Source organism: Macaca nemestrina, chromosome 8, assembly GCF_043159975.1.
Source record: "Macaca nemestrina isolate mMacNem1 chromosome 8, mMacNem.hap1, whole genome shotgun sequence".
Taxonomy (NCBI): domain Eukaryota; kingdom Metazoa; phylum Chordata; class Mammalia; order Primates; family Cercopithecidae; genus Macaca; species Macaca nemestrina.
The window spans coordinates 139,087,107-139,112,177 of NC_092132.1; the positions used below are offsets into that span (position 1 = coordinate 139,087,107).

Here is a 25,071-nt window from a genome sequence, read left to right on the forward strand (position 1 = left end):
AGCATATGTGGATGTGTATAAACATAAACATAATACATATATACACACACACACAGAAATCCATGGGATATCACCAAATCTTCTATGATACAAAATCTCTTCCTGGGAAATTTTCAAACAACATAAGAGAATTTGGAATTCTCAGTGCTTCATAATAAGCAACAGACTATTCCAGGGAACATATAATTTATTATTATAAAGTTAGTTTCTTTAGCAAAAAAAAAATTTTAAAAACCCTTACCACATTTCAGAATCTCATTATACTAACGCTTTCATTTAAATGAGGAATATATAGTAATAGCGACCACTTAGTGACCATTTGTTATATCCTAGGCATTGCACTAAGCATTTTATATACAGTCTTTATATACATATGGTTATATATTTTACGTTATATACATGTATACATAATACCTGAGATATGGGTATTATATTTACATTTTAAAACAAGCAAACTAAAATTCAGAGTTCGTCGTTTGCCTGTCATAAAATTAGAGGCTGACTTGTAACTCGACCATCTATCTGTATGAGTTAAAAATCCATCCATGGTGGTATTACTGTCATAACCATTAAATATTACTTCCTTTAAATCAACTAATGTCCATTCCTGATTCCAGGCTCAACTTTAAGACTTCAATTTGGCTTCCTCTCTAGAAGGAAGAAAAACACTCTTCATGCTAAATCAACTACTTTGGTATATATGTCAATAATATTATATTAATAGTAAATTAAGCTTTAACTGCTATACTTTCAGGTTTCATAGTGTCAAATCTTATCATAGGCATCAGGTTTTAAAGTCAGCAAGAGAGAAAGAGACCACATACTGTCAAAACAACCCAGGGCTATCACTAGCAAAATACCACATGGGTGACCAACCGCTTAATGTTTCCAATATAAGAGTGTTTCCCTTCCAATACTGGAAGAGATCACAGTTTGTGAACTTAGTGACTACCAGATACGGAATGGCCTATATTTCAGAAATACGCATGCTTATTGAGTAAAGTACCAGAACACCAACTATTTTATAGAAATGATCCCTGAAAGTATAGTCTTGAAAACATCAACTATTTAAGCTCTTATTTTGTTCTTCTTTTCCTTCAGTAAAATATATATACACTGTAATACCGTCATAAATTGAAATCAAGCACTCCTGCTTAGGAGAAATAAAACTAATTTTGCAAGAAAAACTTTTTTAATCTTCAACAATGTTCTCCCTGGTTTTTCATTTTAAAAATATATTTCATGAAAATATTTTAACAGAAACAGATGTCACTGTAATTTAGATTTAATTATACTAAATCAACAAACGTTTTCATATATTAAAGTCATCTTATCATTGGAGATACTCACATGCTGTAAACATGTACACTTTTTATTTTCCCCCCTTGCAAACCAAAAACAAAAATGTAAGCACCCTCCGACCTCTGCCCCAACTATCTGAAAGGGCCCCTCTTCTCCACCAAGGGCATATTCCCAAGATTACCAGAAAAACCACCTCAGGCTACCATGGGAAAAGTGGGCCAGACATGCTCATTATACCCTCCTTCTTTTTGGAATTCGGGAAAAGCCAACCAGCATTAACAACACCACAGACCTTAGGTCTGATAAGAAACATTTACAATCTACTCTCTCTGAAGCCTGCCACCTGGAGGCTCCATCTGGCTAATAAAACCTTGGTCTCCACATTCCTTTCTATTAGTAACAATTCTTTCAACCAACTGCCAATCAGAAAATTTGTAAACCTACCAATGACCTGGAAGCCCCTCCCCCTTTGACTTGTCCCACCCTTCCAGATCAAACCGATGTAGATCTTACATGTATTGATCAGTGTATTATGTCTCTCTAAAATGTATAAAAGCCAGCTATACCTTGACCACCTTGGGAACATGCCATCAGGACCCCCGGAGGCTGTGTCACCAGTGCATCCTTAACCTTGACCAAAAAAAAAAAAATTGAGGCCCGTCTTAAATACTTCGGGGTTCACACCCTTCAAAAGAAAACTGGCGTGGTCCTAGGGATCTTCCTAGGAGATAAAACATCACAATTTCTATGGAGTTCTTCATCATCTTTTATTGCCCTTTGCTTTGGTAATCCAGAAAAAGCTGTCTACTTTTTCTTCACTTTTCTACCTTTCTCGTGAACTACTAAATCTAAAACCCTTGGAATATGGTATACAAATACCAAGTGCTAAAAAATATATTAATTTATATTTGTAAATACAATTTCAATTTAACAGTGGTTATCTAAATCCCTTAGCAGAACTTCACCAGTAATTTCATATGGCCTACTTTCATGTTAAAATTTAAAAGCTGAAGAGAGGTACATTAGTTAATATTGAACGCACAATATTTGTTTCAAAGAATAAAGAGAAAGGGAAACAGAATTACTCAGCATATGAGGATATTTTTTCACTGTCTCTACACAGCTATCAAAATTTTGTTAATATCTTAAACCCAATTCAGATTTTGAGCCCTGTAAGGGTGTACAACTTAACCAGAAAAAACTATCTTCAATTGTATAAGCAGAGCACTCTTACCAAAATGGTCCACAATTAGAAACCTTAGTCACATTCCCGAAATAACTATTTTTGCTGAAGCAGCTAGATCAACTATCCATTACGGATAACTGGAACTTGCAAACACTACAACTACTTTAAATACAAACAGTCACTTCAAACCTCATCCTCTTCAAGGTTAATGCTGGATTAAGACTGAAATCAGATTGAATGAACTTCAGAAATAAATCCGCATAAAATAAATGTCAGGTTATTTTCACAAGTATACACTGAGTTCAACATAAAGAAAAATAAACATACAGGACAACTTAAAACACACTCTCAATATGTTCTGTTGTACTTGCATAAAATAAATAATGTAGGCTTATTCTCACAAGTACACACCGAGTTCAACATAAAGAAAAACATACAGAGTAACTTAAAACACACTCTGGACAGGTTCTGTTGCTTCTTGAAATGGGTAATGAAGAGAACAGAGTAAGAAAACAAGGAACAAATAGTCCCTGCAGGCTTATAAATACTTCTAAAGGGTATTTTCACATCCAACACACCCCTTTTAGTGACACAATTGCTCCAAGCTGGGTTTCCAGCTGGGAATAAAAGCGTCCAGGATCTGAAAGGTGTGAGAAGCTCAGAAGCAGAGTCAAGTGCACGCTTTGCCGTGGTTTTTCAAGTCAGAACCCTGCTAACTCCACGTCCCGGAAAGGCCCCAGGGCCTCCCACCCACGCGGCTCCCGCCCCAGCGCCGGCACCGCCCACGCCGGCGGCCAGGCTGCCTAGCAACACGGCAGGGCTGCCTGGCAACGCGGCCCACCCCGGCCCGCCCCCGCCCACAGGGGAAGGCCAAGGGGATCCATTCTACCTCCTTTTTCTTCTGTCCTCCCCCGAGCTGGATGCAGAGCAGCAGCAGCAGCAGAAGGAAGGGAAAGCTCCCGGTGGGCAGGTACCGCAGCCGCCGCCCCGCCTGCCTACGGCGTGAAGGAGCGCCCCGGGCCCCCATCGCGGCAGGGCAGTGTCTCCTCCACGCGCGGTAGCCGTGCGCGCCCAGCTCCTACCGCGCACCACGCCTGCCCGGCCAGCCTCCGGGAGCCCACTGGCTGGGCCCTCCGGGGTGGCAGCGGCTTTGCTAGGGACACGGGCCGCGGCCGAGGACGCAGAGGAGGAGACTGACAGAGCATCCGGTTCACCGGGAGAAGACCTGGAAAGGCGCGGGATGGGGGCAGGAAGTGGGCGTGGCGAGGGAGCAGGGCTCCAGGGGCGCGGCGTGTGCTCCCGCCTGGAGCCTGTCTTTCCTGAACCCACGCTGGGGAGAGGGGCGGTCCTTTGGCCCTGTGACCTCAATCTGAGGCCATCCTGCTACCGAACCCAATTACTGGGTAGCCCAGCACTTTACCTGGGGCCTTGCACAGACAGACCTGAGTGCCTTCTTGGATGATGAAGGGGAAGCTTTGGGGAATGAGAACCTGGCCCCTGCAGTCCCCTGCAATCTGCATTCCCATTGTGATCGTGATTAGGAACACAGCTCTTCTCCTCCAGAGCCCTGCGAAACCTTCTAACATACTCCAGAGCCCCCCGATGCACAGAAGCCGTCTCAGAACTTCACAACTCTTCCAGCCCCAACTGGAAGGCCTGAGGCACAGCCTAGACTCCATTCATTTAGTGACTCATTCAGCATCCAGGGAATGCATAAGTACGGAACACTGTACTAGGTACTTTTAATATAAAAACGAATAGCCTTACTTCAATTTTTATTCTCTGAATATTTTAAGAACCATAGCAGACTGGGCATGGTGGTTCATGCCTGTAATCCCAGCACTTTGGGAGGCTAAGGCAGGTGGATCACCTGAGGTCAGGAGGTCGAGACCAGCCTGGCGAACATGGGGAAACCCCATTACTACTAAAAATACAAAAATAGCCAGGCATGGTGGAGCGCCTGTAGTTCCAGCTACTTGGGAGGCTGAGGCAGGAGAATGGCATAAACCCGGAAGGCAGAGGTTGCAGTGAGCCGAGATCACGCCACTGCACTCCAGCCTGGGAGACAGAGTAAGACTCCCTCTCAAAAAAAAAAAAAAAAAAAAAAAAAAAAAAAAAAAAGGAACCACAGCAGCAGCAGACTGTATGTTGAACGTTTGATACCGGGCCTGATCTGTTCTAATGCATCATGGTTTTTATTACTCTCCTAAAGATTTCTTCACTTGTGCCATGAACACCTTTGGTAATGTAATAAAACCTATACATGCAGTCTTAAAATAGCACATATTTCTAAATGCATGAAATTAAATATATAGGATTAGCCAGGCACAGTGGCTTACACCTGTAAACCCAATGCTTTGGGAGACCTATGCAGGAGACTTGCTTGTGTTCAACAGTTGGAGAGCAGCCTGGGCACCATAGACCTTGTCTTTAGGAAAAAAAAGAAAAAAAATTAACAGCTGGATATGGTGGGGAGTACCTGTAGTCCTAGCTATTCCAAGACTGAGTCTGGAAGGATCATTGGAGACCAGGAGTTTCAGGTTACAGTGAGTTCTGATCATGCCACCGCACTCCAGCCCGGGAGACAGCAAAACACTGTCTCCAAAAATATATGTAGAATATAAAAATATTATATATATATAAAACTTAAGGAATATATACATATAATGGTTCGAGATATCTGCAACAACTTACTGAGTATGACAATATCTTTAATTTCTATAGGAAACAAACCTGTAGGTACTGTTAATACTACTGTGGTTTGTTGCCTGCCTTTGTAATTGAAAACTGAAACTGTTGAGGTTAATAGACATACAGTTACAATTTTTTCAATACAAAGTTCACAGATGCTGAAATTGTGTGGACTCCAGATTAAGAACGCTTGCTCCACAACAACCCTATCACCTAGGTTCATTGTAACCATTTTCAGATAAAGAAATTAAGGCCCAGAAAGAATTCGAACATTGACAGTCTGGCTCTACAGCCATGCTTATGCTAGGATGCCTTTGTTAAAGAAGTTTACAAATACATCTCACTTTTCTATATTGCAGGCTTTTCATTTCTCACTATTATGTGAACATTTTGCCCGAATTATCACTCCTGTTAAAAGAAAACCTTTAGACAAAATAAACTTTACACCTTATTTCAGCAAAGAACAATTCATAAACCTCTAGCACTCTGAACCAGAAGCGTTCAGAAAGCTCAGCTCCAGTGGCCTGAGAATAAGCTTCAATAGACTAAACATAGAAACAAAGTAAGGAAATTACCTGATTGGCTACAGCTACGTTTCCCTTACTTGGTCACGGTGTAATAAGGCATTTACCTATATGACTGGGGTCTGATGGGAGGTCCCTAGTTGTATAAGCAGTCATCCTGTTGGCTGTTTGTGATTCCCTGATGCTCGTGAGTTTTTTAATAAGTCAGTTACAAGAACCGTTTCCAAGATAAGTTCCTATGTGCTTACATAAGAGCTCCAGGTACACAACCACCCCAAGCTAATTACCTCTTGTGTATTTTTGCTCTAATACTCCCAAAAGAATGGCTCCTCACTTTTTCCTTGAGACATAAAACTGGCGTCAACTTCTGTCTGTTTGGAGACAAGTAAATTTATGATCTTTATGAGTAAAATACTGACATCTAGATATACTCAACATAATCACAACTCATCATCTTTCTCTCCTTTCTCTCCCCAACTTGTCGCAATTTCTTTATTGTAAACAATGGTACTTCCATCCTTCTAATTACCAATTTTCAGAGCTTCGGAGCTGTCTTCCATTTTCCCATTCTCCCCAAACATGCTGCCTTTATATTCAGTTTCCAAGTTACGCTCCCTCTACAAGGTCCTGGGAATTTGTTTTCTATTTCCCATTTTGTAACTCTAGCATTCATTAGAAACACATGAGATGTCATTGTTAGTTGACCCTCCTTCCCTGACTTATGTTGATGACAAGAGTCAAACTCTGTAAAATATTTGAAGAGATTTATTCTGAGCCAAATATGAGTGACCATGACCAGTGACACAGCCTCAGGAGGTCCTGAGAACATGTGCCCGAGGTGGTCGGGGTACAGCTTGGTTTTATGTATTTTAGAGAGGCATGAGACATCAATCAAATACATTTAAGAAATGCATTGGTTTGGTTCAGAAAGGCAGGACAACTTAAAGCACGGTGGAGTGTGGCTTGCAGGCTATAGATAAAATTAAACATTTTCTGACTGACAATTGGTTGAGTTTATCTGAAAACCCGGGACCAATGGAAAGGAACGTTTAGGTTAAGGTAAAGGATTGTGGAGACCAAGGTTTATTGTGCAGAGGAATCTCAGATAGCAGACTTCAGAGAGAGACAGCAGGTTGTAACATGTTTCTTATCAGACCTGAAAGGGTGCCTGGCTCTTAGCTGATTATCTTACTGGATCTGCAAAGGAAGAAAAACAAAGGGAGAAGGGGATTCTGTGTAGAATGTGGATTTTTCCCACAAGAGACTTTGCAGGGCAATTTCAAGGTATGGCAAGGAAATATTTTCTTTTTCCTTGTCTCATACTATTATGCCATAGTCAGACTGAAAAGTCAGTCATGATATATAGGGTCAAATAAAATCCATCTGATGAGAATTTATGGTTTGTAGGGCATGACTCCCCAGATCCCTTAGAAGAAATTTGGGCAAGATAGAAAATCAGAGCTTAGTCCTCACTTACAACCTCACCATCCTCCCATACAGGCATAATCCAAGACTCCTTAATCCTGCCTTCATGCATTCCTCTTTTTTTTTTTTTTTTTTTTTTTTGTGAGACGGAGTCTTGCTCTATCACCCAGGCTGGAGTGCAATGGCACAATCTCGGCTTATGGCAACCTCCACCTCCCGGGTTCAAGCTATTCTCCTGCCTCAGCCTTCCAAGTAGCTGGGACTATAGGCACCCACCACCACACCCAGCTAATTTTTGGATTTTTACTAGAGATGGGGTGTCACAATGTTGGCCAGGCTGGTCTCGAACTCCTGACCTCAGGTGATCCACCCACCTCGGCCTCCCAAAGTGCTGGAATTACAGGCGTGAGCCACTGTGCCCAGCCCTCTTGCATTCTTTTCTTGGTAAAGTGTCTGGTGTGATCCTTTTAATACATAAATCAGTGTAAAGTATCATCTCTTTCCTCACCAGCAAATGCAAAATCTTCCATGCCCTCAGGACTTTACATCACCTTCTACCAGGCTACCTCTCCCAACATCATTTCCTATTTTTCTTCTGCTTTCTCATACTGCTCCAGCAAGGCTAGCTGTCTTGCTTTCCCAAATATGCCGTGCATACGCTTTCTCTACACTTTGTACTGCTGTTCCCTTTGTTGGAACCCTTTTCACCTAGATCAGTAATGTCCAATCTTTTGGCTTCCCTGGGGCACAATGGAAGAAGAATTGTTGTGGGCCACATATAAAATACACTTATTAACACTAATGTTAGCTGATGAACTTTAAAAAAAATTGCAAAAAAACTCATGTTTTCAAACAGTTTATGAATTTGTGTTGGGCCACATTCAAGACTGTCCTGGGTTGCATGCAGCTCACAGACCACGAGTTGGACAAGTTTGACCAAGATAGATGTTCCCATGGTGTATTTCATCACTTTATTCAGGTCAAGGCTCTGATCTCCCAACCTGTCATCTCCTAGTTTCCCAAACCTCCCTGTCTTAAAAATGAACTCCTTACCCTTGACATACACACTCCTTAACTTTTCATAGTATTGCTATTATCATTTCCTGACATTATCCTACTGTTTCATTTATTTCTAGTCTTTCCCCGTTAGGATGTAAACTCCATGGGACACGGGGTATGTATTCATTCTGTCAAGAATAGTGCCTGCTTTATGTTTTCAATAGCATCCATCACTAGCTGACTCAAAGTCATCCCTCTGTTCACCTGAGACAAATGTATATCTGATTGCTTCCTCTGCCCTATAATTGTTTGTCTTTTCTCATTAGAACGTAAGCTCTAGGATGGTAGAGACCCTGTTTTCTACACCTTTTGGTCCACACTACCCAGAGTACAGCACTTATTGAATGAATGGATGATTCCACCCATTCTCTGTTTATTCCCTAAAGAACAGCAGTAATCATGTCACTCTCCTTATTCCAAAGATCGTCAGTGACACTCTACTAGGTTCAAAAGGAGGTCCAAACTCTTGAAAGTGATTTACAGCTAACCCAAATTCCTGATCCTTGCTTTAAAACATAAGCCTTCAAACTGGAGTGCACAAAGATTTTCCAAGACCCATACAGTCTCAATGGGTTTACAAGAATTATTTTCCAGAATCTAACCTGCTATATGTCATTCTATTTATTTGAGTATGTTTTTATATTTTTAAAAAGTTATCATAGAAAGAGTGATAATTTACTTAACACATGACACCAATTTCAGAAATGTTAAAGCAAACTAAATATGGCCTGAGAAGGACTCCATACTCCTATATTTGAGTCCTTGTGGATGAACTGTAAACTAGCTTAATAGACAAAATTGAAACCTCACTTAATCTGCACATGTAACAACAGCTGAGTGTTGGCCAATCCCAGCAGCCATACTTCAACCACTCATAGACTGCTGAATGTTCAAACTGCACTCAAATAACCTCCCGTCTGGCAGGAGACATTCCAACCCCGCAACAAACTTCTCCACACAGAAACATTCCGAGCCTTCTCTCACCGTGAACCCTTAAATACTCTTAGCCTGTAGGAGACAGTGCTCCTGACTGAAGCTGGCCAGAAGCCCCTCTCAGATTTATTTTCCAAAATAAACCTACCTTTGACTGTTGAGCTGCTTTTTGTGTTTCTCCCTTCTTTAACTCTTATAGTTCCTAAATAAGACAGCAACAAAGGTAAAATACCTCCCTCACAAGCTGTCCACAAGGAAATTCCTTGTAGGCCTTAAGATCTTTACCCTAAAACCATTCTATTGAATTTCACCCTAACAATGTAAATTGATAGTTTATCTTCACAGGTACTGAACAAGGGACAGAACTCAAAGTCATCCCTCTGTTCCCCTGAGACAAATGGATATCTGATTGCTTCTTCTGCCCTGTATTAAGGTTATGTAAAAATGCAGATTCACTGAGCTAGACAAAAGCATAAGTGACTATTCCTCTACCCCTCTCTGTTAATCAATTTTCATGCTGCTGATAAAGATATACCCAAGACTAGGAAGAAAAATGGACTTACACTTCCATGTGGCTGGGAGGCCTCACAATTATGGCAGAAGGAGGAGGAAGTCACATCTTACGTGGATGGTGGCACACAAAGAAAGAGAACTTGTACAGAGAAACTCCCATTTTTAAAACTATCAGATTGGTCTGGGCATGGTGGCTCATGCCTGTAATCCCAGCACTTTGGGAGGCCAAGGCAGGGGATTACTATAGGTCAGGAGTTCAAGACTAGCCTGGGCAACATGGCAATACCTTGTCTCTACTAAAAATACAAAAATTAGCTGGGCCTGGTGACAGGCACCTGTAATCCCAGCTACTCAAGAGGTGGAGGCAGGAGAATCGCCAGAACCCAGGAGGCAGAGGTTGCAGTCAGTGGAGATCACACCATTGCACTCCAGCCTGTGCAACAAGAGCGAAACTCTGTCCCTAAAAACCATCAGATCTCATAAGACTTATTCACTATCACAATAACAGCACAAAAAAGACCTGCCCCCATGATTCAACTTTCTCCCACTGGGTCCCTCCCATGACACGTGGGAATTATGGGAGCTACAAGATGAGGGTTAGGTGGGGACACAGAACCAAACCGTATCACCCCATCACATGCAAATTGTGAAAAGCTAATCAAAGACTCAAAAAATGCAAACTTTTATCTCATATCTGCCCACACCCTTTTTAAATTTCTTACTCTCTCCCCAATACCTGCCTTTTTTCCTTTAAATATTGAGGTTCCCAGACCCTCTTCAGAAAAACATGGACCACAGTTTTTCCTGTGGATCTATGGTCTTTCCTGGGCTCATCCTTAACTTTGGCAAATAAACCTCCTAAAATGATTGAGACTTGCCTCATTTTCTTTGATTTACATAATGTACTTCTCAGCTTCCGCAATTACAAAGTAAATGAAACACACTATTTTTCTTTTTTTAAGCAATTTGAATGTTTATGCTAGTTATTCCCAGAGTTCGTGTATACCAAGAAAATGAATTTTTTGATCTGTTATTCTTTAAAATTTCCCAAGTCCCAGAAAAAGAGGGGCAGAGGAACAGAAACAGAAAAAATAAGTAAAAAGGAGCCAAGTTCAGATAAATATTAAATTGGCTGGGCGCGGTGGCTCACGCCTGTAATTCCAGCACTTTGGGAGGCCGAGGCAGGCAGATCACGAGGTCAGGAGGGCGAGACCATCCTGGCTAACACGGTGAAACCCTGTTTCTATTCAAAAAAAATACAAAAAATTAGCCGGGCGTGGTGGCGAGTGCCTGTAGTCCCAGCTACTCCGGAGGCTGAGGCAGGAGAATGGCATGAACCCGGGAGGCAAAGCTTGCAGTGAGCCAAGATGGCACCACTGAACTTCAGCCTAGGCGACAGAGAGAGACTCTGTCTCAAAAAAAAAAAACAAAAAAAAAAAATCACTATACTAAGCTAGTTATCTCCTATCTGCAATGAAAAGAAAGAAAATTTAGGTGCATTTGACATATACACACACAAAAAAGAGGAAGTCATTGACAATTTTATCAAGCCATATAATTAAAAAGTCAGGGATTATTGGACCCTGAAGCAAAATGGAAATGGCATCTTGTACCTGAAATAAAATAATTTCTTTTATAGAAAGCACAGTTTCATGACAGTTTCTTTCCTTTTTCTTTGATGGTAACTATCAAATGAACATCTTGCTAATGTCAAAGGTTCCGCAAGTAGTCAGTACAATTCCAAATTATCTCTAGGAAATTTCACCAGTCAGAAAGTATACCTTACATTTCAGAAAACATAGAGGAAATGTTACAGGCAGAAGGTATCCAAGTTACATGGCACCAAAATACATTAATAGTGGAGGTTAACTGAGTTACCTGCCGCAAATTCATACAGGTCTGCAACAACCTCAATTCTTGCCTTCTCAGAAGAGAGCATGAGGGGCATTCAACTGAGGGACATAAGGCAGAAGAAAGGACCAAGGCAAGTTTTAAGGGAGGAGCGAACATTTATTAAAAAGCTTTAGGCCGGGCACCGTGGATCATGCCTGTAATCCTAGCACTTTGGGAGGCCAAGGAGGGTGGATCACCTGAGGTCAGGAGTTCGAGACCAAACTGGCCAACATGGCAAAACCCTGTCTCTACTAAAAACACAAAAATTAGCCAGGCACTGTGGCGGGTGCCTGTAATCCCAGCTACGTGGGAAGCTGAGGCACGTGAATTGCTTTAACCCAGGAGATGTAGGTTGCAATGAGCGCCATTGTACTCCAGCCTGGGGGAAAGAGCAAGACTCTGTCTCTAAATAAATAATTGTACTCCAGCCTGGGGGAAAGAGCAAGACTCTGTCTCTAAATAAATAAATAGGCCGGGCGCGGTGGCTCAAGCCTGTAATCCCAGCACTTTGGGAGGCCGAGACGGGCGGATCACGAGTTCAGGAGATCGAGACCATCCTGGCTGACACGGTGAAACCCCGTCTCTACTAAAATACAGAAAAACTAGCCGGGCGAGGTGGCGGGCGCCTGTACTCCCAGCTACTCAGGAGGCTGAGGCAGGAGAATGGCGTGAATCCGGGAGGCGGGGCTTGCAGTGAGCCGAGATCCGGCCACTGCACTCCAGCCTGGGCAACAGAGCTAGACTCCGTCTCACAAAAAAAAATAAATAAATAAATAAATAAATAAATAAATAAACAAACAAACAGGTTTAGAGCAGGAGTGAAAGGAAAGTAGACCTGGGAGAGGCCCAGGCAGGCATCTTGGAGGTCTAATGCCCCTTTGACTTTGAACCTAGGATTTTATTTGCTGGCCTGCTTCTGGCAACTTAACCTTCTTTCCCTTGATTCTTCCCTTAGGGTAAGCTGCCCACATGCACAGTGGCCTACTAGCACCCAGGAGGTAAGCAAACACAGTGTGTTTACCGGAGTTATACACATGCTCACCTAAGGCTTTCTTCCCTCTTCCAGTGGAATGTCCCCAGAAGGTCACACTGAAGCAACGTTTTCCTGAGTGACACCCAAGGTTCGTCATCACACGCCAAGAAGATTAAGGACACAGACGTACACAAGGAGTGAGTTTACGGTCAGGAGCTGATCAGTTCTTCCTCACGTTGGGTAAAATTATCTTTATTTCCTAATTTTAAAAAGTCAGAAGACTCTTGTGAGGATGAAATTAAACCATACATATAAAAAACTTATTACAAACCTCAGAATAGATACACTCTTAATATGTACTAGTATTATTATGAGCATTTACTATTACATTGAAAATATGTTTGTTTCCCTCCTGATGAATGATAAACACTTTGAAGAGAGGAACCATGATTGATTTGTCTGTTTAGCCCCTGCTCTAATCATTAGAGTGTTTGGAAGCATGAACCCTGGAGCTGCACTCCTTGCTCTGTCTCTTACCAGCTGTGTGACCTCGGGCAGATTATTTCATGTCTCTGTGCCTCAGTTTCTTTATTTGTAAAATGAGGATAATAATGGTACCATGAAGATGAAACACGCGAATACACACAAAGTCTTCAGCATCTAACACATTGTAAATGCTACATATCAACTCCCATTATAAGATAGTACCTGTTCTACAAATATTTAACCAAATTTCAGACATGAACTTATCCACTACGCCAGACGTTAGGGTAAATCCAGGAGTAGGGGCAAGAAAGAAATGATAAGCCAAGTCCTCATCTGAGAAAATGCACAGATATTCAGCGTGTTTCCTTTAGAGAAGCAAGCAGATCAGTGACTTGTCAAAGTGTCCTTATAGCTGCTCTGTGGAGAGCAAAGGTGTAAGCGGAGACTTCAGCCCCATATTCCAAGTACCGTATAAGATGTAATACAGGAATGTAGAAAACTTTTTCACAGAACTACTATATATATGGCAACCTGTATTCTACAGAGGACATTATAAAAGGAAAATCCTGAAGGCTCCAAAAACACAGAAAACCAATGCCTAGAAATATTATGCATTTATATTTAATCCTAGTCATTTTTCTAAACATATTGATATGCTAGATAGTACATCTGTCTAAGTAATGTTAGTATTTTTCAAACAGTTGGCTATTTAAAGCAAATTTTCTATAATGACTGTTTTCTAGAAATATTCTAAAGCAAAACTGATTTTGTATATTACAATAAATTTCATTCAATTATTTTTAAACTGTATCTTAAGTGAAATTTCAAATAGCTATGTCTATGTAATCAACAGTAATTAAAGTACTGTAATAATATTGTTAAATCTCAACTTAATGCCATTTTCCATATTACATTAACTTTGCCCTTTTTTCATATAATTTAGTAGCATTTATCAAAAGCCTTGCATATGATCTTTTCATTATTGTTTGATTTCTGCCCTAGAATTTCTATCAAAGTCAATGTAAATTTACATTTGAAACACAGTATTAAGGAACCGCTTAGTAAAAGATTTACTAAATGGAATTATGGTACTGAAAAGCATGCACCTGTGTGATTGCATTTTAGAACTTGTGTTTGTGCTTTGCATATTTTCAGAAAGAAAAAACAGCATGTGATTTGGTTATATTGATCATTTGGTTATCTCAAACAAACAGTATGTCACTTACTTGTTTAGCACGTTCTATGTATCAGGAAAGGTCAGTGGAGTAGGTGGTAGGGCTAAGAAATGTAATTTCAAAGAACTGTTCATTGGCTATTAACTGGGGTGAGAGAGGAGTAATGAAAGAGTAAGGTAGAGGACATTATTGTCTTAAATTCTGTTATATCAGATGCTCTCAGGTCAAAGTTCAAGGTCTGACTGCTTTTTGGCATAATGCATCCAGAGTTTTCCTAGACTCACTAAGAAAATTCACCTTATCTTAATGAAATTATATAGAGGGAAGGTAGGGATATGGACAAATGATTGAAGCTATTTAATTCAAGCAATCTGTAGCAATTTTTAAAAAATAAAAAAAGAATCCAAGAGGGTCACAGGAGTATGCAGGGAGTATCTCTGAGATTCTGGAAATAATTGAAGACGTGTTCTACAGAAGCCAGGAAAACACTGGAAAGGTAGCTGTGAAGCCAGGTGAACAGCAGAGATAATTTTGCTAGCCTTATTAGGTCAAATAAATTGTGTGAACTTGGACAGATAGCAGTTTGCTGCAGAATACTTCACAGTGTATTTGAAGTTGTGCTTCTCAAGGTTTAAAAATGCTGTAATTTGTTAGGGTACCATTGACCGATTCAACTTACTTGGCTTCCTTTCAATTATTCTCTTTTGAATTATATAAAAAGTTTAAATTGAACTTTTAAAATTAATGAGTAAACTATATACTGAATCTTCAAATACACAGCTTTCTTAATTCATTTCCTGAACTCACCAAATGAGGTAATAACTTGCATGCCAATAATTTTGTTTCACTGAATAAATGTTCATTTTAATTTTAACCTTGTCATTTCCAAGGAAATAAATGGATAGTTTTTTTCAAACATCACAAATGCTGAGCTAAGAATGTGTATTTTTTTATAGTAACAAAATTGTGTTTAATTGAAATTATAATTAATCATTATGTTTTATTGGTAAAGAATTACAACAAATCCAGCTGGTTTCCTGTAACAGTTCATCATCTATTTCAGGGACTAAATTCTTTATAAGGAAATATGTCAAAGAATATTTATCTGTGCTAAAATCAGGACTTACCAAAAAGCTCTATTTAAAGTACACCAAATTATTAGCTAATGGGATTTCATCTATATTGGTTTTATTACTAAAAAATTGTTTTACTCATTACAAAGTGTATACAAATGAATATGGCTAGAGGAAGAGGAGAATGTACATGGAATGTTTAAAACTGACAGAAAAAGCATTTTAAGTGAAGAATTTATTTTGTCTAATGATAATCAGTAACTAGTGCTCAGTTACTGTATACAGTGCCTTTCCCACTGAGAATAAAGTGAGCTCCAGAAGTATTCGAGCTGTAGGCCGGGTGCAGTTGCTCGCTCCTATAATCCTAGCACTTTGGGAGGCCAACAGGGGAGGTTCCTTTGAGGCCAGGCATTTGAGAACAGCCTAATGAACATAGTGAGACTCTATCTCTCCAAAAAATAAAAATCAAAGTTTAAATTAATTTTATAAATACAAAAATGTTTTTTAAAAAGAAATATTCAAGGCCGGGCACAGTGACTCACACCTGTAATCCCAGCACTTTGGGAGGCCGGGGCAGGTGGATCATGTAACGTCAGGAGTTTGAGACCAGCCTGGACAGCATGGCAAAACCCCATCTCTACTAAAAATAGAAAAATTAGCTGGGTGTGGTGCCAGGCACCTGTAATCCCAGCTACTAGGGAGGTGGAGGAAGAAGAATTGCTTAAACCTGGGAGATGGAGGTTGTAGTGAGCCAAGATTATTCCACTGTACTCCAGCCTGGGTGACAGAGTGAGACTTTGTCTCTAAATAAATCAATAAGTATTCAAGCTGCACATAGAAAAGAATTCATAATGTGTGAAGTAACAATTTAAGTCAACAAGAACTATTATTTTAAGTGTGACAGCTAAGCAGTGCATGCCAATGTGCAAATTATAGTAAACTTTTTGTTAACTAGCATGGTTGAAAATGAAGAATTCTGATTAATCAATTATTCAAACGTTTCTATTTTTCATGCACTTTGCCATGAATTTACGACAAAATTTGAATATGACAAAAATACACTTAATACTTTAAAATGTCCTTCAGTATTTATGATCTAGAAACCTCTTCAACATCAAATGGTGATTTCTAATCATTATGGGTTTATCTTTTCTTCTCATCCTTGCAGAGGGTTGTTTTTCTGAATAATATCCCCAGTCTCCCTCATCATTCAGACTTCAAACCCAGAAACTTTCGTGCTGGTCCTTATCATTTTATATATGGACTCTGTATTAGTCTAGTCTCATGCTGCTGATGAAGACATACCTGAGACTGGGTAACTCATAAAGAAAAAGAGGTTTAATGGACTCACATTTCCAAGTAACTGGAGAGGCCTCACAATCATGGCAGAAGGTGAAAGGCACATCTTACATGGCGGCAGACAAGAGAGAATGAGAGCCAAGCAAAAGGGGAAGCCCATCATAAAATGATCAGATCTCCTGAGACTTATTCACTACCAGGAGAACAGCATGGGGGAAACTGCCCCCATGATTAAATTACCTCCCACTGGGTGCCTCCCACAACATGGGGGTATTATGGGAGCTATAATTCAAGATGGGATTTGGGTGGGGACACAGCCAAACCATATCACATGCCTATGAGAAAATCTTTACTAGTTTCCCTCTGTATAGGATGTAATCATTATCAAGATGAATTTCCCACAAGCGGAATTACATTTATTTCACCCTACTACCACCTGCTTGAAAACCTTCACTGTCTCCCTACAGCCAAAATAATTATATCTAAACACCAGTTCTGCTTTCCAGTTTTTCTCTTCCCAACCTGTCTCTTGTTTCTTTTCTTACATACTTTGTGACTACTTTTTCCCCCATTATGGCCAAACTGATCCAAGCTCTTTACCCCAGCCCACACTTTCTCACCTGTGTCTCTGCTCTTGCTGGCTTCCTGACTTAGAGGTCTTTTCCATTCTACATTGCTAACATCCTCCTTATCATTGAAGACCCAGCGTGAGTGTCTGTTTCTCCACAAGTCTTCACAGAATCCTCCAACCACCATGAGCTCTCTTTCTGGATTTTTTGCCTAGCCCTGTCATGGGAAAATCAGTGATCTACTCCAGCAGTTCTCAAACTTTTTTGTTCTCAGGACCACTTTACACTCTTGAAAATTAATGAGGACCCAAAGAGCTTTTGTTTATGTGAGATATATCTATCAATATTTGCCATATTACACATTAAAACTGAGAACAATTAAGCAACTTATTTAAAAATAATAATAGGCCTATTGCTTGTTAACATAAATAACATTTTTATTTAAAACAAACTTGTAAGAATTTAACAGAAATCCAAACTTGTTCTGCTCACCTTACCACAGCCAATAAAGTCAAGAAACAAGGAGCTGAAGCAAGGAAAACAACTTTATCTCAGAGAGACAGCAAACCAGGAAGATGTCACTAGCATCCTGAAGTATTATCATAGTGTTTGTATGCTTTGTACAGTTTTACTTAGGTGTAGAGGAAAAGAAGGGTCAAAGATCAAGTGGCCAAGAAAGGCATACATATCTGGGCACCAGCAGGGAGTGTAGGAAAAGTTGTGAAATCTCTTTCTTTCTGGCTAATGGTCTCCTTGTTCCTTCACATCTTTAACAAACTCTAGTATACATACTTCATCTTTTATCTTGAGAGTTAGTTTCAACAGTTTCAGGCTTTTGTTCCTATGTCATCTTTCAATGTTCTAAAATTATTCTAATGTCTGGGCAAGCATGAGCAGAGGCCAGAGGCCCCCCCTTTGAGTCTAAAATTTAGTTAACTGTGTTAGTCTTTTACCATTTCACTGTTACAGAAGAGTGACATTGTTTTACATTTTTGCCAGTGTCTCGCTTAATAAAAGACAACTGTATTCTGGGATCTCTTTCTATATTTAATCTGTTGTAATAGCACATATTATAGCATGTCTGCAAAACTTCACTATGCACTCATGAGAGAATGACAGTGAAAAAAGTTTTACCATAGCATCAACTTTAGGTTTGGGTGTATAAAAATAGGTTCTCCATTGGGTCTATTTTTATCTTTAGCTACCTGCAAAATATAAAAGGAACAAGGAAGTCACACATGGTCACAATTATCCAAGCACCAATTATCCTCTTTGAGACTTTAAATCTCAAATAAACTTCCTCTAAATATTAATATTGGATATCACTTCCACGTGGTCTATTATTTATTTAAGAAAAAATATGTAGGCTTTAATATGAGTTTACTCAAACCCTCTGAGTTTATGGAAATGTAAGACATTATTATTGTTATAAGTTCACACTATTCCAAACTCAAAGGTAAATGAATACAGGAATTATTTATAGCACAACTCCTTTCCATTAGACATGGTAAGTGAAAATTAAGTCTATGAATTATCCCAAATTATTCACTGCTATTATGGTGGGTTGGTTTGTAGATTTATTGAAATATATTGTGTAAATAGACCTATTACTTTTAAAAACTGCAAATTAACTCCTATTTAATATTTGTATTTTTAAGAATTCAAAACAAAGTATGCAGTATGATCACAGCAGTTAACCTATGCAAAGAAAACAGTATTAGGATTGTGCGCTGGTTTAGTATTAAAAAAAGCATCTAAATCAAATGCAAACCAAACAAATTCTGATTTTTCTTTGTTTTGAGATGGAGTTTCTCTCTGTTGCCAGGCTGGAGTGCTGTAGCGCAATCTCAGCTCACTGAAACCTTCACCTTCTGGGTTCAAGCAATTCTCTTGCCTCAGCCTCCCAAGTAGATGGGACCACAGGTGTGCGCCACCACGCCCAGCTAATTTTTGTATTGTTAGTAGAGACAAGGGTTTCACCATATTGGCGAGGATGATTTCAATCTCTTTACCTTATGATCCACCCGCCTCAGCCTTTGAAAGTGCTGGGATTATAGGCTTGAGCCTCCGTGCCCTGCCTCTATTTTTACTTTCTAATTTATCTCATTTCCTCTTCTAACAACTATATATATTTTTTTAAGGATTTTTAAGCCAATTATTTGGGAAGTGAAATATTTGGAAAGTTGGTAAGGCATTTATTATTTAACCAAAAGTTAAATTTAACATGCTATACTATTAGAAAACAGAATACACTGATGGGTGATCTTAGAATTTGAAATAAGCAGAATAAATAGTGTTGGTCCTCAAAGAGGTTGCGTATTTTTGGAAGACAAATGAAACTCCTATGAAAACCACATAAGGAGAAAGTAAAAACACAAAGGATACTGCAAAATATATATCACATAGTGGGAAATGGTAATCTGAGTATATACCTCCATTATAGCACTCTCAGAGATCCCTGTGTGCCACTTCTCATCTTACACCCTCACTCCCCTGCCTTTCTTCAGCCATCTTTTTGGTGACCACTTCCTTCAGGCTTTACACAGGTGCATTGGGCAATACCTCAACTCAAACGATCTCACTCACTGGTGCAGTGGATTAATGCCATCGTATAACCGTTGACCATTAGGAGAGGAGAACAAATGGAAAGAAACTTTCCTATGTCATCATGCTGGCAGATGCTTTATTGACTTAGTAGCACTTACCCACGACTTGTGATAGAACAGCCTGGAAAAGGTACCTGGAACCTTCTCTGAGTTCCAGGAGTCTTACAGGATTGAGCATCAGTCTCCTGTGATAGATTACTTAACGATGCATCTTTGCAGTGATTTTAACTTCTCCCTTTTTACTCTCACTGCCCCTCTCTCTGCTCCCTGAAATCACTTCTTAAATAAACCATCTGCATTTAAGCACTGACACAGCGCATCTGTGTGGACAAGCTTGAGAATTTATATCATCAGAATTCTTGAGTCTGTCAGAGGTAAATTCCTCACTAGAAAAAAGGAGCTTCCTTTTGCCTAGAGATGTCACAAAAGCCCTGAGTGAAGCCAGAGCTTCAAAACATGATGCTCTTCCTCCTCACTGCATCCAATCCTGTATCCTGGATTGGATTTCTATAGAGATGGAGTACGGAAACAGCCCCTCCTTTGGGAGGAATAGCTTACCCACCAAAGTATTCTCAATCTGGCCAGTGGAACACATGTGGAGTGGATCGTGACTACTGTCTCAAGGTGAGAAAAAAAAAAAAGGCTGAATAGGCTGGGCATGGTGGCTCACACCTGTAATCTCAACACTTTGGGAGGCCAAGGTGGATGGATCACCTGAGTTCAGGAGTTCAAGACCAACCTGGCCAACATGGCGAAACCCTGTCTCTACAAAAAATACAAAATTTAGATGGGTGTGCTGGCGTAGGCCTGTAATTCCAGCTACTTGGGAGGCTTAGGCACAAGAATTGCTTGAACCCGGGAGGCAGAGGTTGCAGTGAGCCAAGATAGCACCACTGCACTCCAGCATGGGCAATAGAGCAAGACTGTCTCAAAGGGGGGAAAAAAGGGGGACTTACTAGCACTTACCCACGACTTGTGGTGGAACAGCTTGGTAAAAATACCTGATTCCTTGAAGCTTGGACACAACAACAGTCCACTGTAAATGAGGTGAAGACTTCAGAAATGCCTTACCATAGTACTGAGGAAAGAATCAGAAGCAAGGGAGGTTGGAATATTGTAACACGCTTCTAATTTCTAATCCCAGTAGCTTGAGTTACCTAGAAGATCAGCTATTTGATTGGTGCAAAAGTAATTGCGGTTTTTGCCATTACTTTAATTGCAAAAACCACAGTAACTTTTGCACGAACCTAATTGCTACTCACTCTACCATGTACAACCTTAAAGAGCAGAGCAGTTAAGACCTTGGGTCTACCCTTGACCAATAGTTAAAAGGACCAATAAGAAAGAGGAGTCAATGGCCAAATGGAGGTGTCAGTTCTGAGACACATTTCATAAAGTGCATCAGAAGTCCTAACGCAAGCTTGTTTAACCAGTGACTTGCGGGCTGCATCAATTTTGAATGCAGCGCAACATAAATTCGTAAACTTTCTTAAAACATAATGAGATTTATGCATGGACCTTTTTTTTTTTTTTTTGGCTAATTAGCTATCATTGTGTTAGTGTACTTTGTGTGGCTCAAGAGAATTCTTTCAATGTGGTACAGGGAAGGCAAAAGATTGGACATCCTGGATGGATCATGTGCCAGTCTCCAATAGTTGAGGCCAACTGAATGAAACTGCTATTATGGCCGGTTGATTGCAGATTTACAGCCATCCTTGTAAAGGATTTCCCTTTTCTCTGTTTCATTCCTGTTGCCCCTCACTCCTTCCCTATAATCACTCTGGTAGTGTGACAGGTCCCCTACCAGGTTAGTTAAGGGTGTACTGTCACCGCATGAACCCTGAAGGCCAGTGGTAAGCCAAAACCATGGTACCCAGCCGAGGAGCAAGCATGGCTAAGAACCCAAGCGTCCCAGAGGCTATCTGGAAACACACCAAGGAAAACAGTTCCATTATACATATACCATAGGCAAAGAGCCAGAAAATTAGCTTAAAATTAGCTTAGAAATGAGAGGTGGCATGGATCTCTAGCACTGTCCTGCTGCCATCCAGGAGTGCCCTGTATGTAAGTCTTAATAAACTCATCTACTCGTCAAGCCGGACTCAATCTGGTCCCTTGGCACTTTCCCAGTTTGGTGAGGGAGTGGTACACTTCCAAGCTTTTCTTATAACAATTCCCAAGTAAAATAACTGTACATAGCCTTTGTTTCAGGCTCTGCTTCGGCTGTCAGTTTTGTCATTTCGTTGTTAAGAGTAGTTTACTTTTATTTTCTCCCAATGAGACTATAAGGACAGGAACTTCAATTTATTCATTTCTGCAACCCCTAGAACTAGAACACAGAAAAACCTTACTGTATGTTTGTTGAATACTTCATGGTGTTTGTAGGAAATTTCTTGTGGGTAAAGGCAAAAACAAGGTGCAGGTTGGAATTGCATAGGTAGAGAGAAATATGAATGCATGAGGAAAACTATGGAGGAGTTAAACCTGTATCTCCTCCATAGTATCTGTCTCCTTTATCTATCTCCATAGGAGATAAACCGATAAATCTCCTCTATCATTTATATGTTTCTATATTTCCAGGTACATTCAATACAAATTTTGGTTATCATACAATGCAGAAGTTTAATATAACACGGAAGCAGGAATGTTTCAAGGCATGTTATACAACTTTTTTGATTTCACAGAAATATAGATAAATGCCATTTAAATAACAGAAGCTAACCATGGCCAACAATTTGTAGAATTGTATCAAGCCCTGGACTAAGTTGTTTGCATAATAAATTATCCCATTTACAAATGAAGAGATGAAGGCTTTCAGAGGCTGGATATCTTACTCAAGGTTACAATCTCATTAAGTAGCACAACTGGAAGGAAAATCCAATTGTATGGTAGCATTCATTTGTCTTCATGATGTTAAAGATATTTAAACATATCTAGATCCTTACAAAATCAGGAATCCCTATTGACGGAGACCATGTCTCACTCTTTTTTCCTCTTTCTCAGTGTTTCATAACGCCTTTCAGAAAAGGGGTGCTTATTGAATTTGGGTGACAAAGAAATTGTGTGACTACAGAACAATTAGGACAGGAAAGGATAGCAGGATCAAAGGGGAATTGGAAGAATAAAATCTCAGAGTCTGAATCTTATTAGGTATACACTGGGGGGCTCCAAGGACAGTATCAGTGAAGCAGTAGTTTTTAAGAGCCGACAGTGAGCAAAGACATTGTTAATTCTTCTATCCATGGGACCCTCCAATCTCTCCATCCAGATATACTGAGAATTATAGTATCTATGACAATATGGCAAGACTATTATTCCATATGAATAGCCCACTCATTAAGCTCAAGAATTTTCATGCATATAAGTATTTTAACATAGAACAGGCATCCACTTGCCTTTGATAGTAAATATATACCTTTCTATAATTATATAATTATTTAATCCAGTGGTCCACTTAATCCAGTGCTTTTTGGCACCATGGGACTGGTTCCATGGAAGACAATTTTCCCATGGATGGTGAGGATGCAGAAGGATGGCTTCAAGATAAAACTGTTCTACCTCAGATCATCAGGCATTAGATTCTCATAAGGAGTGCACAACCTAGATCCCTCAGGTGCACAGTTCACAATAGGGTTCCTGCTCCTATGAGAAGCTGTGAGGCAGAGCCCAGGCCGTAATGCTGGCTTGTTACTCATCTCCCGCTGTGTGGCCTGGTTCCTAATAAGCCATGGACTGGGACTGGTATGTGGCTCAGGGACTGGGGACCCCTGACTTAAATCTATTACAGCTAAAAGTTACTGTAATTTAAGAGTAATAAGCTTAGTTGAAAGCCTACATAGCTTGAACAAATAAAAACTGTAAAAAATGCTGATTATATGAAATACACTTCTGGGATTAATACAAAAAGATATAAATGTCTTTACAACTTTAATAAGTTTCAATTAGGATTTTATCTCTAAAAAATTTTTAAAACTATCCTAAAATTAGCCAAATAAGAGAATATAACATGATCATTATTCTCGAAATCATGACTTCTCCATCATGCTTCAACAATTTAATTAAAAAATAAGTAATAAAGCTTAATGTCAGCAGATGTGTATATCAGAATGAGCAGGAAGCCAAATCAATGAGCCAAAATCCAGGACCACACAACACTGTTGTCATAATGTTTTGTTATATAAGCAGATGTTATTTCATGTTTTATTTGCATACAGAGATTTAATATACTGATTTGATTTTAGGTTAGACTTGTAGAATCATGGGCAAAGTTCAATGAACATTTCCAAATAGAGAAGAAAGAACAGTATAATTTAGATTGATTCCACTTTTATTTTTAAATGGAATATTTTTATATTTAGATGGAAATTTGAGCATACAATTTATGTTTAATTCTATAAAAAGAAGAGGGATTATTAACAGTGCTAACATTAAATACTCCTTTAAGTACATACTACATTTACCCCTACATAAATCATTAATGACATTAAGCAGCTTTAACCCTATGTTTTTCACTGAAAGTTCAAATTTGCTGCTAAGACTGGTAACCATTCCTACAAATATGCAGTTCATTTAATGTCTATAATCCTATGGAAAAAAAGGAAAGGATATAAATATTTTAAAAGCTGAGATTCTATTTTCATAAGGAGAAGTGACTTGATATACTAATCCAACCCAACTAGTTAAACACTTTTCTGTTTTAATAAATATAATATTTCATATATAGTTCCTTTAATACAGAGAAGAAATACAGATTTGAGAAGGCCTTGATAACATTTCCTATTTTTCCTACTATTTTTCTATTTTCCATTTAATATTCAACTTTTTTCCCAATATCACACACGATACAAATAAAACTGTAACATGTATAATTTGAGATTTTAGCAAATAAAAGAGCCAGCAAATTAAAAACATATGGTATTTTGATGAAAAAATACTATATTTTACATGATAAAAGGTAATACAACAAAAAAGCACTAAGCAGATCATAAAACTAGAAAGGAGGATTTCAAGAGATAAGCCCAAACACTGTGCTAAATGAAAGAAGCCAGGTACAAAAGCCCATATGGTATTATGTAGATTTATATGAAATCTACAGACGAAGTAAATATACAGAGACTGAAAGTGGCACAGTGGTTACCAGAGGTTGGCAAAAAGGGGAACGGTGAATTAGGAACAGGTGCTAATATGTATGGTTTTTTTGTTTTTGAGGGTTGTAAGGATGTTTTCAAATGTAAATAGTTGTGATAGTACCAAAGCTTTAGGAACATAGTAAAACCCACTGAATTGTACAATTTAAAAGGGAAATTTTATGGTATGCGAATTATATTAGAACAAAAAGTGATAATAAATTTAAAAACACGTATT

The 25,071-nt window shown here is 39.3% G+C and overlaps 1 protein-coding gene and 2 long non-coding RNA genes across 6 annotated transcripts in view; 1 reads left to right on the forward strand and 2 right to left on the reverse strand.

The window, feature by feature from the left end:
- LOC105491113 (tumor suppressor candidate 3) overlaps positions 1-3,859 on the reverse strand; it is a 209,442-nt gene extending 205,583 nt beyond the window's left edge. For 2 of the 4 annotated variants that reach the window (XM_011757271.3, XM_071068611.1), the window contains exon 1: positions 3,378-3,701. In XM_011757271.3, the coding sequence (XP_011755573.1) occupies positions 3,378-3,515 (138 nt within the window). In that variant the 5' untranslated portion in view covers positions 3,516-3,701. Of the gene's footprint in view, positions 1-3,377 lie in introns of all 4 variants that reach the window. The other 2 variants (XM_071068610.1, XM_071068609.1) reach the window with 2 other exon arrangements.
- LOC139355913 (uncharacterized) lies at positions 3,331-17,588 on the forward strand. The gene is made up of 3 exons (XR_011607213.1): positions 3,331-3,458; positions 12,593-12,739; positions 16,402-17,588. It is a non-coding gene; the product is annotated as an uncharacterized lncRNA (long non-coding RNA).
- Positions 12,682-25,071, reverse strand: part of LOC139355914 (uncharacterized) — a 41,770-nt gene continuing 29,380 nt past the window's right edge. Inside the window, exon 4 of the long non-coding RNA XR_011607216.1 lies at positions 12,682-12,758. This is a non-coding gene — a long non-coding RNA (uncharacterized lncRNA). The remainder of the gene's footprint in view (positions 12,759-25,071) is intronic.